General features: G+C 37.2%; 1 protein-coding gene across 2 annotated transcripts in view; it reads left to right on the top strand.

Moving 5' to 3' along the window:
* Positions 1–17,709, top strand: part of STK32B (serine/threonine kinase 32B) — a 157,318-nt gene that overhangs the window by 25,485 nt on the left and 114,124 nt on the right. Inside the window, exons 2-3 of one of the 2 annotated variants that reach the window (XM_031504578.2) lie at positions 2,815–2,870; positions 10,492–10,643. In XM_031504578.2, the coding sequence (XP_031360438.1) occupies positions 2,815–2,870; positions 10,492–10,643 (208 nt within the window). The remainder of the gene's footprint in view (positions 1–2,814; positions 2,871–10,491; positions 10,644–17,709) is intronic. The other variant, XM_077782762.1, reaches the window with a different exon arrangement.

Raw genomic sequence — 17,709 nt, 5'->3', positions numbered from 1 at the left:
TTTTCTCTTGCAAAAAATGCATTACAATCATTGTACCTTAATTTCAATAATGCTCATGGGACTGTCAGCTATAGAAAAAAAAAAGTTATTTTCTTGATAAAGATATGAAAATGCAACATCTCACTTCCTATTCAAGTTAAACATAGAAATTAAGAAAATTTGATCAATTGTGGTGACTATGATTTTTAACCATTTATTTAGTTTACTAGTAATCCGTCTTCAACTCCATAGTCTAGTGCCTCATTTAATAATTTCATTTATATGGAAGTCCAATTTACAAATAATCTAATTTAAAAATTAAGTTGTTCTAGTCATTCGGAACAATAAACACAGGAAAGATGGAAGTACAGATAAATAGAAGTTATATGGACAATAAAAAATGCCCTTTATATAGCTACAGATAAATGCTTAATCTTAGTTTTACAAAAACAAAATCATTCTTCAAATGGATATATTTCAAAACATGTCAGATTTCAGAATATAATATAGTTGAGTATTACTGAAATGTGACTTGACTCAAATTGAGATAATTACAAACTGTTTCAACAATTTCTCACTTGCTTTGGCAACTGGACTCAGCTGAATGACTGCAAGGTAAAGAACAAATTCAAAATAAGCTTTTTTTAAGGAACGTACATATTAAATATTTACCAAAATAAGCAAAAACATGAGAAAGTTTGAAAAGAGAGAAGCGACACAAAAACCACCAGCGTGCTGTGATTCAGCATGCTGAATTTTTGGCTTATTTTTTACTATCAAAGAAATTAATGAGATTGACATGTTGTTTAGGATATTTTTTTTATACTGTGTTGAATCCCTACCTAAATTAAGGGTCATCTTAGACAGCCCAGTCATGCACTTGGGAGGGATGACTGGTGGGAACAAGATTTAGGTGGATGTAAGTTTATGTGGGAGTTTTGCTAAACTGATTACCTTGTTCATCAGACCAGAACTGGCCAGCAAGAACTATAAGAGTGCCCCACTGATAAAATCTCTCAGCAGAGAGACCAGCTGCAGGATGCTGACAGACAATGCTGCTTCTCAGACATCTGGGCAGCCCTAACTCTTACAAGATTCAGCTCAAATTTTTTTTCCCAATTTTCAGTTTCCAAGCAGGTTATAAATATTTTCCAAGGTTATGCATTTTTATTTCAGTATCCAAATTCTAAAGCTGCTATATTCACCATCCTTGTTTCCTGCAGAACAGAGTCTGCTGCTCTCAGCTCTGTCAGCTCTGGGCTTGATTTGTCTCCAGCAATTACCAGGAAGGTGGTTGCTAAGCTGCACTAATGAAAGGAGCAACCATGTTTCCTTGAAGGTAGTATAAGCAAGCATAAATAAACAAACACTTAGTGGTGTTAATAGTGTAAATTAGATATTATTGCAACAGAGAAAGCAAGATATGAACCCTTTTTAGAGACTTGATAACTATCAACCTTTCAACTTTCTATGCAAGGCTTAGCTTGAGATGGATAAGTTTTTTGGCAAATATTTAAAGTGTTATGAGTTTTATAGAATTTTCTCCTTCATCTTGGTGTGAGTCACATTTCTGTTGTATTTGTTCTTGTTACCACATTTTTGGGTGGATATGGCCCAGGCTTCCCAGAGAGGCTGTGGCTACCCCATCCCTGGAGTGCTCAAGGCCAGGTTGGATGGGGCTTTGAGAAACTGGTCTAGGGAAAAGTGCCCCTGCCCATGGCAGGGGGGTTGGAACAAGATAATCTTTAAGGTCCCTTCCAACCAAACCATTGTATGGTTCTATGGTTTTTCCAGTGATGGTCTGTCTCCACAATTTTTCTAGTTACTGTTACATCAATGACAGGTGCATAGATGAAACTCCATGGCTAAAGCCAGGAACATAAGAAAGTTTAATTTAAAAAAGATCCTGTTTTGTTGCACTGAACTTTGTCATCTCTGGTTCACTGAATTTAGCTCTAAGTGTGATTTTTTTTCTGAGAAGCGACTGTAAAAACTGTATCACACATTGTCATGTTTGTATTTCAGTGACTTTGTATAAGTTTTGTTCAGGATGTTGGAATTTTTTTAAAACCACCAGCTATACCAGTGAAGATTTGAAGGTTGTACTGTGTTTAAACTCATGTAACACCAATGAAAATGGTGTTTCTGAGAAATGAAATCTCGTTCACCCTCCCAGCAGCAAAGCACTTAGTGTCTAGAGCAGGCTGTGCTGTCAAATTTTCCTGAAGTGCAAGTAAATCCATTCTACTGCCAACCTAAAATACAATCTATCAAAACAAGCTTATGCTAAAATTATGAAATAGTCTTGCAATATTAGAATTATGTATTGCATTAAGGTGGAAAACTTTGTAAAGGCTGATCATACTACCTCATCATGGGACAAGCTTTCATCACTGTAACAAAAAATGGGGATTATCCTGAAGAGTGACTACTAACCAAATGTTATATAAATATCTGTAGGTAGAGGGTGTTACTTGAATTATTCAGTGTCCTTTTAATAGATCACAATATTTCTGGAAAATGCTGAGCAGTTTTTGCTAATGGCTGCATAATCCTAACTTGGTTAGGGCAGAGAGATATTTCTTTTTGGAGATACTGGGCACTGAACACATTGGTCCAAGATGAATTGATGAAGCAAATGAATACAGCATATTTTAAAGCAAACTTTTTATTTGCTAGCTATTAAGTATATTTGGTGTTTTAAGAGGAAAAATGGGATACCACATTGCAAAAAGGTTTAGTTGGACACACTGTAATTTCTTTTCTTATCTGATTTCTGATTCTGACTTAGCACACTGCAAACTATTTTCCTTTTCTTCTCTCCTTTATTTGCAGTTAACTTTGACCACTTTCAAATACTGCGGGCTATTGGGAAAGGGAGTTTTGGAAAGGTAAGAATTAACTTATTTTTAGCAGTTAAATGTCTAATAGGAAATACCTTTTTGTTTTTCTGGCTTGATTATGGTAAAAGAATATAGGTTTTGTAGCCTTTTCCTTCTTAAGGACATCTGGCCAGCAGTATGAACCGTCTCTTCATTAAATTATTTCTATTATAATCTATTCACTAAAATTAATTGAGCAAAAGTTATTATAATAATTAATTATTCCAAAAGGAGATTAGCAAAATCTAGAAATCTGTCCTGGAAACAAAAAGGTAGGAGCAGACTACTTCTTTAGACAGTCCACCAAAGTGATCTTATTCTTAAATCTCTGAGCTCATTTGTGTCTTCAAATAATTGCAGTATTTTAAAGGCACTTTACATAGAATAAATCCTCTTGGGACTGTGTAAACTGACATACAATATAATTATGATCGTTGAGTAAATGTTTGTTCAACAGGATTTTTCTGAAACAGAGAAGATTAATGGTTTGTTTACACTTGAGTAGACAACCTTACTTTCCTATTAATAGTGATTATAACAAGGGTTTCAATTTATAATACAAAGCCACATAGCCACATATAATGCAAATACAAAGCCACAAATAGAAAATAATATTTTTAAAATATTAGAATCCATTTTTCACAGGAATATATATGAAAGTATATTTATACTATATAAATATAACTGATACTTGATCAGTGACTGATGAAACAACAACTGTCTAGATCTTGATTTCAATGATTCCTGAGTATATGCCAGCTCAGTGCTGGTGAGGCACTTCTGCAGCCATGCATTAAGAACACACAAAGGATTTTGCTGTTTCTTGGCCTCCATGCAGAACAATGACTTTAATTTTAGAGAGGCCAGAAATACTTCTTGCAGAACAGCATGGTCCTCATGGCACAGTCCTTGTTCAATTCAGTAGATGTCAGCAGAAACCATCTTTGAGGTCAATAGGACTATATCCTGCTTGGGCAAAAAGTTACTTAAAAACCCCTTAAAATCAGGGCAGCAGAGATCTGTGATTGTTTATTATCACAATACAGAGGTGGAATACCATGTCAAACTAAATTAATGTCCAAGAATGCAAGTTATGTACAGGAAAAAAAAGTTAAAGACATATCCAAATGCTGTTGACCTCACAAAGGAATAGTTACTTAGATCAGAGCTCAACATTTTTGGTTTCAAATTGCCTACTTTTGAATTCACTTGGCAAATTTTTAATATAGAAATAAAACTTTTCATCAAAATTTCTAACCTGCCCTCTTCCAATGTACTAGTAACTGGAATATGCTAAGCATAGCTAGCATGCAGGCCTTCCACAAACAAACACACAAACAAACAAAAAGTTTCCTGGTATTTATGAAGACCAAAGCATAAGCAAAAAGCTGCCTTCACCTATTGGCAAAGCAAGGTCACTGAAGCCAGAAAGGCTCTTTTTTAGAGCAGTGTCCTGCACCTAGCTTGTGTACCCCTGATCCCTGCCCTGTCTCTGCCCCTTTGGGTGTGCAGCAGACAATGCACCAGGTGTGTGCCTGTCTGCCCAGATAATGCCCCAGGTAGGTCTGCATGTGCCCAGGAGTGTGGGAACTGCTCCGTGAGTGGTCACACTCCTTCTGCCACAGCTTGCCCGTCACTTGGCTTGAATAAAAGAGCTGCCAACTTACACAGAAGCTGTGGCTGTGATGGTCCCAGCAGGGTCAGACCTCACCTCCTTTATATGTCCCTTAACAAGGTGCAACCTGAGCTCTCAAAGGATATCTTTGAAATGAGCCTGTTTGTTTCCAGAAAAAAAAAAAAAAAGCATGCTTGTGGTTTCTCTTCTTTCCACATGCATTTCCTACCCTCCTCAAAATTACTATGGTGTATCTTTTCCTGAAAAATATTGAAAAGTGACTAGGAGACAGCAGCTACTCTTAAGATGTCCCTAAGAAGAACTGGCTACAGAGGCAGCAGCTAGAAACAGGTAGCCACTTCTCAGAAAAGACAAGAACTTGAGATGCAAAATATTTGATACCAAATGGCCTAGGAGTTCCTGTGACAGCAAATGTTGTGACTGTGAATTGAAAATGCCAAAGGTGAAGGCAGGGAGCTGATTTCTGAAGCCAGCCCCAGTGGAGAAGCTGAGGTGCTGAGCATCACCTTGAGCTCAGAGCTGAGCAGCACAGGGGCTCTGCCATACCAGATGCCTCCTGCAGCAATATCCTGCAGAGGCCTACGGTTGCTGTGGCAACCAAAGTAATTTAAGAAATATTGAGAGAGAGAGAGAGACAGAGATATTGTACCAAGAGTAATAAAATAAAAAAATAGAGCCCGCCTTAAAACATCCTATTGCTCTCAGAAAACACAAAAGGCCACAGAGGAGCCATAAAGGAAGCAGCAGTTTAAGAAAGCGTGGGACTGAACATGGGGTTATACACTGCAAGATGCTAGAGCACAGCAGAGCCCGAGCAGTAAACACCCCGCAATAGAGATTAACAGTCGTGCATCCTTTTTTGACATTTTCTGCTGCCAGGTACTTCCAGAAGGACAATAATAAGAAAAGTTGCCAGCAACTAGGCTTCTAAATGAACAACAAAGGCAAGACTGAGTCACAGAGACAGACATTTGAAACAGTGACTGATTTACCTTGTTGTGCTTTTGGCTATGTTATAACAGGTCATTTTAAAATGGGCTTCTTTCTTTCTCTTGCCCATGGAAGGAAAAACAAGGTGATTTGTCAGAAACCTGTACTCATCTGGGAAAAAAAAAAGCTGTTACAGCAAGGACTTTCCTGTTGCATTTGACAATTGCAAAATAAGGATTTAAGTGTAGAGGGAACTCATACTTTAAACATTTTCTCTGAGGATCGTGCAACTCTATTTTCACCAGTACAGATTCCCCAAAGTGGGTTCACAAGAACCACACTCATATAAACCTGTAAAAAATTAGGTATTTCTAGAAATATCATAGAAACATTCACCATTTTCCTGAGTGCCATGGAGAAGAGTGGATCAAAATCAACAAAGCCTTCATATAGGAGGCTTGTTTTATTTTCCTGTATGATGTGAAAGAGTGAGGGCTCCTTTGCAGGGGCAGAGACAGTAGGAAGAGAGACATATGATATGTTAGAAATGCTGTCTCCTGCTTAATCTGGCTATTTTTTTAAAATGTTGTTATATGTAGAGCTATCACTCTTCTCAAACAAAATATTGCAAAAAATTATGTTTTTTTAGCTCGTCCAATAAGTACAAAACCAGTGAGGATTGAAACACAAGAATTCTTCTTGTCCTTTACTGCAACAATAACCACATAATTGCAGGGTTACTGCTGCAAAATAATTTGTATTCAGGTGTAACAACTAGTTCTCAGAGATATTATAGTACCAATTTTCTCTGACTTCTCTGTTCATGGGATTAGTTATATTAAAAATCTAACATCCTTAAATTGAATTCAAATTATAATTTCAAGGTACAAACTCTCTTCTGTTTGTCTAAGATGCTGAGACACAAGACTTAGTTCTGATTAATTTGGTTGCATAAAACAGTGACTTCCTGTGATGAAGTAAAATTGAAATTACAGTGGTGTAAACCAGATGGGAGCCCAGAATCTTGCCTACACTGATTGAGGGTACTTTAGTAAATAGTATGCAAAATATTTCAGAAAAAAATATGCTTCTATCCTAAAAGCAACATAACACACAACTGCAGAATATTAATATTGTTTGACAGTATTATGACCTGTTTTTTAGCTTGAGTTAATATGAAAGGATACTAAGCAGATGCTTTGGCTGCTCCAGATGTCATGCTTCGCTCAGGGGAATCCGAGAATGAATCTCCCTATTTAAAGGAAATCCCCCGGCAGCCTAAAGACAAACTTATGATATTCATTCTCCAGCCTCTTTGAGTAAATCTTGCCAGCTCTGCTTGTAGGCTAAGACTATGGGAACTAGTTTTTCAGAGCACGTGGGTGGGACAGACAAGGGAGCAGAGTTTCAGGCAGATGCTCAACAGCAGGTTCATCAATTCCCATCTGGAGTGTATCTGATTTCTCTCCTGTAGCCCTCTGTGCTGGGTGAGTGCTTCTGCCCGTGCAGTGCCACAGCCCCTCTGCTGGGCTGGGAGTCCTCAATGCAAAATATCAAACAGGAGCAGGGGTGGGTGAGCAGCCCAGCTTCCAGCTCCCCAGCTAACCCTGCCCTCCAGCTGTGGTCTTTCATCACTTGTTGTCAAACCACATCTTGTAGCAGCCTGAGAGGTCTAAGTAGTCCTGTGCTAAATTTAGACCAAAATTGACGCTAAGTGCACCTTGTTCTTTCCACACCATGCACATTGCAGCTATAAGTCTCTTCTAGTGGGGAACAGGAAAAATCTGTGTTTTGCAGCAGGTCTGATATTTCAGACATCACCATCTTTTGCTCTGGGAAGAACTTTGTTGAAGCTACCCATGGTTGCTCCACCAGCATTATGCAGCTTCCTTCATCAAGCTTCTCTGTTTTTTGCATGTGAAATCAGAGTAAATCCAAGAAGGTAGTTTAGAAGTGGGCCACAGAACATGTTGCTCTTTAAAAATGAAGCTTAGCCCTGCGGCCGTTAGCTTTCTTCCCCAGATTCTAAGGGAAAGTGGTCCCAAGTCACTCACTGGTGAAATTTCTTCTAACCTGATAGGTTTTAAGGCAGCTCATTGTTACCTTCTACCAGAAATAACAAAAGACACCACCCTGTGATAACAACTAAGGTATGTTAAAAAAAACCTTTAGAAAGAGAATAATTTCACAAGAGATTTTTAAAAATAGCACTATACCATTCCAGTGAAAATTAATGGGGTTCATAATGCCTGCTTTTAAACATGTACAACACGGATGCCTATATCCATACTGGTAATCTACAGTCTCTTTAGGGAACATTAGAGGGAAACCATTCTAGGGACAGAGATAGTCCCCTGTACCTCTTTAGATCCATACCTTATGGAGATGGCTGCTGTCCTTCTGTACTGACTATGAAGCTGGATAGTTGTTGAGTTCAGAACACATATTTGCTCTGAATCATCACACTGTCTGGCCTTTGGTAAATTATATTCACAGAAAAATGGAAAGACTGTAAGTGTGATGGGCCTCCATACTGATACATGTAAATAAGGCAATTCTGCACAGATTTTCATCATAATGAGTCATCACAGAATTTTTTAATTTAGGTTCCAGAGCACCTGTTTATCCCTATTTTAAAATTGCTCATTTGGAAAAAAAACCCCTCAACTTAAACATTTCCCATGAAGACTGCACATGTGAGAAGGGCTCAAGGGCTTTTCCCTTCTTTCTTGCTTTAGTAGAAAGTGTCAATCCATTGATGTCCTGCTCAGAAGAAGAGCTGACTGCCAGCAGGTAGAAGTGCCAGGGATGATCTCCAATATGATCCGGTGCTGACATAACAATGTCAGGCATTTTTTTACAGTAACATCAAGATGGATGCAGGTTGTGTTTCCTGATTTTTAGTAGGAAGTAGCTTCATTATATTCACTAAAATCCTAATGATTTTCTAACCACGTTAAAGGATTTGCGTAGGTACACATTGCTGGAAAATGTTTACTATCATTCTGCTTTGAAGCTAGTTGTGTGTTAGGCAAGCTTCTACCAACAACAGAAGGTCTGTTTCAGCTGTGCTGAACACCCTTGTCTTCACTGCCAGGTAAGAGAGCTGAGTGCCTTCTGGAGTCCCAGCAGTGTTTCAAAACTGGTTTACATTACATATTTTGGTGCTGCATATGATCTTGGTTTGCCACATTGATCAAACCTGTGATTCTCAAACCCATTCTCTCAGCAGTCTCTCTAGTCAACCCTTCAATAGGGAGGCTTTTAATGTAATGGACTAGGAGACTTCTGCAAACACCTAACTCTTGGCCAAGTTGTACATGAAAATTATGATGCAAACTAATGTACACAGCTGAATTTCTGGACTTAGGCTCTGAGCTAAGACCCCAGATGTTGCACTTTATAATGCAACTTGTTAAATTGGAGTCTCCACATATTCTGAGACAGGAAGCCAGGATTTGCCCCTGAAAATTCTGCTTATGCTTTTGAAGGACCTGTGGGAGCTTGAATAATTCATTTTCATCCCAACTTTTCCCACTCAGTTTCCCACTCGATCCCACTTGCTACTTTTTCTTCCTCCAAAAGGCCAAATACAATTCCCTACTGTTCCACAGCCAGGGTTCTTTCCATATGAATGTGAACCTTTAGATATCTTAAGAGCATCGACAATTTTCAGATCTTTCATAACAATCCAAGGTGAAAAATAAAACCATTGTGCAACATTGATGGGCTCAAAACAAAATGTTACCATCCCTGTTTTCCTTAATAGCAGAAGAATTCCTAATATTAGGAAAGGTAATTAGAAACATTGCTTAATCATGCCTTATCATGATAGCTTAAAGGTACTCTATTAACTCCTCTATTTGGAGTAGATTTGTGCTCAAGGACACACTTTATGATAAGAGAGTTTCAGAGAAATAAACATAGTTTGACTTTACTGGCCCTATTCCTCCCAGTTTTAGCTATGGGAAGTTGCCTTAGTTACTCCTGATTTTTCCTAAATATTGGGTGCATAAGTTCCTTAAATTCAGACACAAAGGATTTATTTTTGGCTGTCACTGTGTTGTAATCTGGTCTCTTAACATGAATTTATGAGTGTATAATATAATTTTATGTGTGTAAAATACAGGAGCACATATGTGTGCATGTGTGTGTATGTATTTAAATATATATAAAAAAAATAATGCCCACACCAAGTGAATCCAGAATACCTTTGAACTTAGACATAGTATACCTGGGATACCTAAACCAGGTGTTTCCAGTATATTCAGAACAATTGTGTATTTCTCTGTTGCCAAAAATCGTACTTAACCTGATGCTTGATTGTGGAACCTGTGCAAGTCTCCAGCTCCATTTTCAAGGTAAAATACCATGACAAAAGGAAATCCAGAATTCCCATGGAAGTTCTCTTGACTAGGATTTTCTTCATGTGTTTACATTATTTGGCTTTTGTAAAAAAAAAAAAAAAAAAAAAAAGAGTAAAAGTGTAGACATTTACTGCCAGAGACTAAATCATTGTAATGGTCTCTTGTGAAGTCAAAAATATTATGATGAATACCTGTATGAATATTCTTTTCCTTTCAACAGTAATTAAGGGAGCATAATTCTGATATTTAGATGAAATATTGATCCTTGGGAACAAAGGCAAGGTTTATGATGCAGTAATCAAGATGTGAGTATTGACTTGTGGGAATCAGGACAATGACTGAGCATTTTCCTAGGCAGGAGGCAGTAATTTCTCTGAATAATTAAATAGCCTGTGATTTCAGCCATTGCAGCATATTACTCTCAGCTTTACCATGAAAGTTTTGAAAGTTATTATATTTTTCTGGGTCTCCATTTCCTCTTATGCAGGGTTGGGTTGGATTTTTGTTAATTTTTAATTACAATCTATTAGAAAGAATCCTTAGGAGTGGTCAAGTGAACTTACTGAATGTGTTACTCACTTGTAATATCTAGATCTGAATTACTGAAATATCATTAAAGACTCTTTTTTTCCAAAGTCACAATTTAATTCACTTTCTCAAGGTGTCAAATTTTTTCTTTTACTTTGCTGCCAATTAGGTGTGCATTGTACAGAAGAGAGACACCAAGAAAATGTATGCCATGAAGTACATGAATAAACAGAAATGCATTGAGAGAGATGAAGTTCGCAATGTTTTCCGGGAGCTGCAGATAATGCAAGGCCTGGAACATCCATTCCTAGTCAATCTGTGGTAAGAAAATCATTAAAATGCTTTCATGGATCTCTCATTTTCTCCTTGTTGCTGAATCAGTTCAGAATATGGGAGTCTGGAAAACTGAAAAGAACAAAAGATTTTTGATGACCTCCTTTGTTAAACGTATTAGGTTTCACGAGGAGTTTTATTTTTCATTAATATTTTTAAGGTGTCTTTTTGAATTGGGATACTTAAATATCATATTCATCTGTTTGTTCCTGCTTTAGTTTCTCTCCAAATTGTTACAACACTGTGTTGAAATGTGTTGTCCTGTCCCAGTTGTTTTTTGACAATACCTGGACTAAACCTCTCTAATAAAGCTGTGGAATATCAAAACCAAAAATTAATTCTTTTTCTTTTTAAGTGGATTCAGTGAAAATTCAAAACTCAATTACTTTCTAAGAATTACTGTCACAGGACAACAAAAAAGTGCCTTTTTGTCACTGGAATTTCCCTTATCTTCTCCATTCTAGACACTGAATCTTTTGGTCACACGTGATTGAGAGAAAATACTGGTCAAGCAATGACTAGCTTCAAGTATACCAGCAGCTTAAAATATTTGCTGGCTCTTATGTAGTGTGATAATACTTGCTGGCTTTTGTAGTGATACTAATAATGGGATGCAGAGTTTTCCTCCTTATCTAATGATCTGTATCATTCGGAAAATGAAAAGGTGGAGGGGACATAAACCATTACAAAATGAAAATTATTCAGTCTGTGAATAGCTTGACGGGGTGCAGATGGTTACAATGCACATTGAGCTTGTGTTTTGTGAGTTTTAGCTGTCTTACTTGAGGTCACTGCCCAGCCTACAATGTTCTGCCCATCCCTTAGCTCACTCTTGGTGCTAGGTTAGCACCTTTCACAAATTAAAAGCCAAATTGTGTTCTGTCTTGAGTGAACACAGCTTTAGTATAATTGCACTCTGATAGAAAGCATTTGAACCCAAAATTTATTCCAAATTACATACATACTTAATTGCATACGTACATATGTGCTCTTCACTTGATATGAATTATCTGAACCAATCTAATGCCTGTTGAAGGCTTTAAAAAACTACAACATTGTGATTGCAGTACAAAACTTACCCAGTATATTTTCCAAGGTTCCAGCAAGCTGTAGTCTTTGGATTTTTTTACCAAAGATATGGTATGTATAGCTGTGCTTAGGAGCCTGTGGAATTCTCTATTATGTATTTGTCTACCTTTTTTGAAATCCTATGAACTTTTGTTCTTTATCAGAAGGTGTGGAAGTTTCCACTGTGAAACCAGACACTGCACAGCAACAGTCATAGGTTAATCTGATCTGAGAGATAAACATAGCAGTGCTGAAAGACTGAAGATCAAATATTTATTGTGAAACAAAAAGAATGCTAGATTGCCATTATTGAGTTATACTCAAATTATAAATATTATTTCTCATTTTCTTCTTCCATGCCAAAGATTAAAATTGAAACAAGCAATACCTTAAAATGCACTGGGCATGATGATGCCTTTTATTCTGCCTACACTTCTAAGATACCATCACAGGATATCAAGACTCAAACTTTTTACTATATGTGTGTATGAGAAACGCAGAAAATGAAAGAGAAATATAGTACTCTAGAGTTACAAAACATTTCAGGCAAACAGGACACTATTCAAGATGCTTCAGTGCACTAACAATGTTTTATATTTGATGTCTCTAGCAATGGTTATAGCTGACCAATCTATGTACAAGTACTGAGCTCTTCACTCTCCTGACCAGGGACAGGACTCGAGGAAACATCATGAATCGAGGCAGGGGAGGTTTAGGTTGGATATCAGGGAAAGGTTCTTCACCCAGAGGGAGGCTGGGCACTGGAACAGCTCCCCAGGGAAGGGGTCACAGCAGCAGCCTGGCAGCTCAGGAAGTGCTTGGACAGTGCTCTGGGGCACACGGTGTGACTCGCGGTGTCCTGTGCAGGGCCAGAGTTTGACTCAATGATCCCTGTGGGTCCCTTCCAACTCAGGGTGTTCGGTGGTTCTGTGATTTTGTATGAAGCTCTACTGACATTCTGGGACTCAAAATAACACCATTAGAATTGTAGAAAATTAAAAAAACTCTTTCATTGACCCATATTATTTTTACCTGAAGTGCTCACCTCAAACACTGCACATTCAAATGTCTGGTGATTCAAAGATCTGACTCCAGAGTGAGCTGCTGAATTGCTGGAGAACCTGTATTTCACCCTGGGACAGCAAAGGGAAATCTTGAGCCTGAACCTTCCCAAAATAAATCTAGTCTACCCTGAGTAACTATTTCCTTGTATCAGGCTTAAAATATGCTTCTATAAAAATTAGCCTTGAAGAATCTTAAGTTAATTTAAATTAACTTGTGATACATTTCTGGAGTGTCTATACTTGCAGGCTGCAATAGAATTTTCCAGACCTCTGACTTCTATTTCTGGAATGTCTATTCTTGCAGGCTGCAATAGAATTTTCCAGACCTCTGACTTCTATGTCCTAAATTTCAGCTGAATTTCAAGATATTCTACACATTATCTTCAAATAATTACTTTTGTTATTGAACTGCAACAAGGACAAAGCACAAAAATCATAAATGGTCCATGAATAATGGTCACATCTGTTCAAGCCATATGAAGCTTTTACACATATTAATTGTATTTCATTTATTTAATATTTGAAACTATATTTTTATTTCTACCATGGGAAAAGGACCACTGCAAGTATGAATGGAATAGTCCTTAAATATGTTTTTCCCAGAAATAATTTCTTAAAATAACATTTTCATTGATTGTTGGTGAACTAGAACTCTATTTAATGTATTTCTACTTGCAGTCTAGATGCAATAATGATTTGCATTGAATATATTTTACATTGTAGTTGTAACTTATATTAGATGATTGGCATGAATCCATGAGTTTTCCTCCTATGAGTCAATTCCTGACACAGTAATGGAAGGAAACAGTTGAATCTGTATTTCTTGCATAGTAATTGCAGCTAGATTAGTTTCATTTTTCAGAGTTGGATTTTGCTGTTTGTTTTGTTGATTGCACTGTAAATGTACAAAGGGACTGTAACAGGAACAGGAACATAGACCTGTATTGTTTCAGAAACTGGAATATTAATCTAATAAGGAAGAATTATGTCACAGTGTATGGGGAATAAGACAACTTCAGTTTCTTTAAATGCCAAAGTTCTTTTGGCCTAGTCTCCCTTTCCAGGCTCAATCACACTCTCTTAGGGTTTATATCAGTTTTTGGAAATCCTGTCTTAGGAAAACTTTTGGTGACTATAATCCTGAAATTAAAATTTTATTTTTCATAAAGTATCATTTTCTGTAAGAATGATTTCAGTGTCATATTTTTTTTTCATTGTGATGAATTGAAATTAAATCCTACATCTTTCAAATCAAAATGACAAATCCTAAATCACTATTGAAAAGTATATTTGGAGGAAATTCCATCATGATAAGCTTTTCATGAGTTTGGAGTACTGTCCCTGATGTGAACAGCTGATTTTCAAAAGCTTATCATCTGGATTTTAAAATAAAATTTAAATAGTAATAAATCTCCTAACAACTCCTTGAACATATTAATCTTTCTTTGAGAAATTCCGTCACCAAAAATAAAAGATGGCAGTTTAAGAAACAAACATGAATACTGGAGAGTCCTTTAGTTTTTCATGGTAACTGAAGAAAGTAATAAGATATGTGTATACAATACTTCATCACTTAAATTCTTGTGGAGAGAAAAAGAGGAGGAAAGAGGTAAATGGTGGTTCTGCTGGATCTATCAGTAACCACAGCTTACACAAGAATACAGTGAAGCTCATATAAAACAGTGGTAGCATCTCAACTCTGAAAGATCTCTATTAAGCTTTTTGAAGATCATGCATCTTCTCTGGGCTTTATTAAATTTAACTTTGCAATCTCAACCTATAAATCACATTATCTGAAGTATGAACTGTCTTTCATAACATCTGACACAGAAGGAATCACTCTTCTGTAAATGCTCATAAAAGCTTGGAGGATAACAGTGTTTTTCAGGAAGGATTTGGGGTTGATTTATAACCTTCATTTTAGAAATGAAATTGAATAAATGCTTAAAGCCACTTTTATCACCATTAGAAGCATTTCTGATAATAGAGATTTCTTCTTAAAATAAAATGCAGTCCTGTTTTTTATCACAGCTTTTTATTTGTCATGGGTATCTCAAGCTTAGATGAATGGGCTGTAGAAATGTCAGCTGACAACTTGGTCCTACCTTGAATCTGTTCCTCTCTAATATTCAGTATTTTATCCATGTTCATCCTTCCCCAGATATCTGAGTGTCCCCTGGGCAAGATGAGTGGTATTTCTGAAATTATTAATGTTTTAAATACATTTCTTACAACATGCAATAGGACTGAGCCAAGAGCCAGGTTACTTGCCAAGTACCAGTGCAGATTTGTATTATGTGACTTGTCCTCCATCATGAAGAGATGATTGTAGCATCCACTGGCTGCTCTGAAAACAACATGGCTTACCACAAAAGACAGATTTTTTTCTCAAAAAAAATCATTTATCAAAATGGTTTCTATGCTGATGAGGAACTGAAAAAAATAAAAAGAATGGACCATTTCTCAAAAGTTTTGAAACATTAGTCTTATTTCTAATAGCTTTGCAAAAATTTCTTAACTTGCCAGAACATTTTGTAAAGCAACAGAGGGAGAAGGATAGCCATTTTCTTTTTTCAGCTTATAGGTAATTTTCCTAGAATAGACCAAAAAAAAAAGTTTGATTTATTTAACAAGCCATGAAGAAGTGTTAGCTGCATTCTCTGAGTGGCTATATACTGTGTATTTTTCTTTTCACTTATCAGTCTATGGAAACTGCATGTATTCCATGGCAGACCCACAAAAGTATATTACTGTTTCCAGCTACAGTAAGACTAAGTTTCAAATCCAGTGAAAACTGAAGAACACACATTGCAGCAAAAATATTCATGCATTTCTGAGTTCATCTAATACCACAACACATCTTCAAAAGAAAGAGGAGGTAAAAAAGAAGTTAAAAAAAAGGATTCTGGAGGCAGGAAATTATTTGTTCGGTCTCAGGTGTTGGATAGGTTGCTCAATGAACACACATAAACAGATACATAACTAGAAATTAATACTTCCCTGTCAAAGGTGCTCTTTCTAGAGTGTTTTGGGAGCAATATCACCTTGGACTGCCCCATAGCATGGCTTTGCTCCTCAGCTTGGTATCAAAATGTGCATAAATCTACAAACTTAGGGAAGCAAGAACACCTGACCAAGTGTTTTACTGCTGGGTGGAGATGAAAAAACCAACTGTGGAACACCAGTTACCTGTCAGAGACCAAAGCAATGAGAGGAGGTGGTTTAGGTCCATCTCAGGTGAGCTTGTTCAGTGGCTGTCTTGTGGCTGCTTAACTTGCCTTGATATAGCTGGCCTAATGTGGAATGAAAAGATTTTATGGGGGAGATTCAAAATTTTTTTTCTGATGTGTGTTATGACTGTTTTTCTGATTTCATGAAACACCACAATAAAGGCTGAGTAAAGTTAATGATCTAACTGAATAATTGCATCCTGTTTTTGGGAGGGAATGGTGGGGTTCAGCCTTGTTTCCTGCTAGGACCCAGGTTGGGTGTTTGCAATTGGCCTGACAGCCCCGTGAGCAGTAAGAAGTTCTGATGAAAAGGAAAGGTAAACTGTACTGATGTCTGTCTTCATAGTATGTGGTGGATTCCAAAAAGGCCATGAAAAAATCCTGACACACATTCAGTTTTCCTGGAGGGTAATGAAGGCGCTTAATGATCTCTGCTCTCTAGTTATACCCAGCTGCTCCAAGTCTGGTTTATGAGGAGCAAGACTTTGGTGTCATCCTCATTGGCTGTGTCTATACCAATAGCTTAAAATTAGGTATCCTTTCTGGGCTCTCAAATAAAATATTTCATATTTCAAAATGTTTCTAGGTCCACTCCCAGCCTTGCTGTGAGCTGGGGCATGAGTACCATCCCAGAGGAACCCTGTAGGCAGCCTGCGTGCTGGTAGCAGCCTGCACACCCTGTCCCTGGCTTTGGGAGCTGACCAGGAACAGACTTTCCTGTGCCTTTTGGTCCCAGTGCATCTGGAGAACAGTCACTGATATGTTTATTGATGCAACGTGTGTTTCTTACTTTTGTGAATTTAGCTGAGGTCATGAACACCAGGCCATGTAATCCTGGTCCATTCCAGATATCTGACAGTGTCCACATTTCTTTTCCAGCCAAGAAGAGATTGTAAGTCAAGGGAGGAAGATATATTTAGTATCTTGTACAGATCTTGGATGGGTGAATTATTTTTGCTATAGATGAAACAAAGGGTGAGTGGTTTTCTCAAATAGCTAGATTAATTCATCACTGCATTAATGTAAATCTGAAATAGGTGAAGATATTGAAAAAGACTTAAAAAAATTTCTGTTGTTTAGAGACTTAGATGAGATAATGATGGAGGAAAAAGGGCAGAGAAAGGCAATGAGGCAGCAGGAAGGGTAAGATAATTGGAAGAAAGGTGTATAGAATAGATTTTACTTCAGTTGTAAATGTTCAGGATATTATTTCTAGCTGTGGAAAATTCATTGGATTCAACACTGCCAGCTGGTGACCTCTGGGTGTTTGTGCTAAATGAATCTTAGCTGTAACATCATCACCAACTGATGAATGCGTGATCCAGCAGTTATTTATTTTTTGTGCTGATTTTAATAACCTAAGATAACAATTGACAGTATTGGGACACTGTCTGGATAAATTTTATTCTGGTTACTAATTGCTTCCTGGGAGAAATTGCTGTCACCTTGAAATATATATCTTTGGGCTCAAGTTTAATACATTCCTCTTAAAAGCTGGAATTGGCCTTTGGCATAGTTTAAGTTTTGATCTTTTTTGCATTAGAAACTGCCATACAAAATATTTCATCTCCTGTGTGTCTCTCTGCATCCTGAGACCCTGCTTAGAAGTGTGTCTTCTGCATCATTTTTACTGAGACACTTGCTTTATTTGCTGACCCTAATAAACTTTTCTCACAGAAAGCTTTCACTGCA

This window comes from Lonchura striata, chromosome 4 (assembly GCF_046129695.1).
Source record: "Lonchura striata isolate bLonStr1 chromosome 4, bLonStr1.mat, whole genome shotgun sequence".
Classification (NCBI taxonomy): Eukaryota; Metazoa; Chordata; class Aves; order Passeriformes; family Estrildidae; genus Lonchura; species Lonchura striata.
Note: the sequence above shows the minus strand (reverse complement) of the source record. Positions and strands in the feature narration are given on the sequence as shown.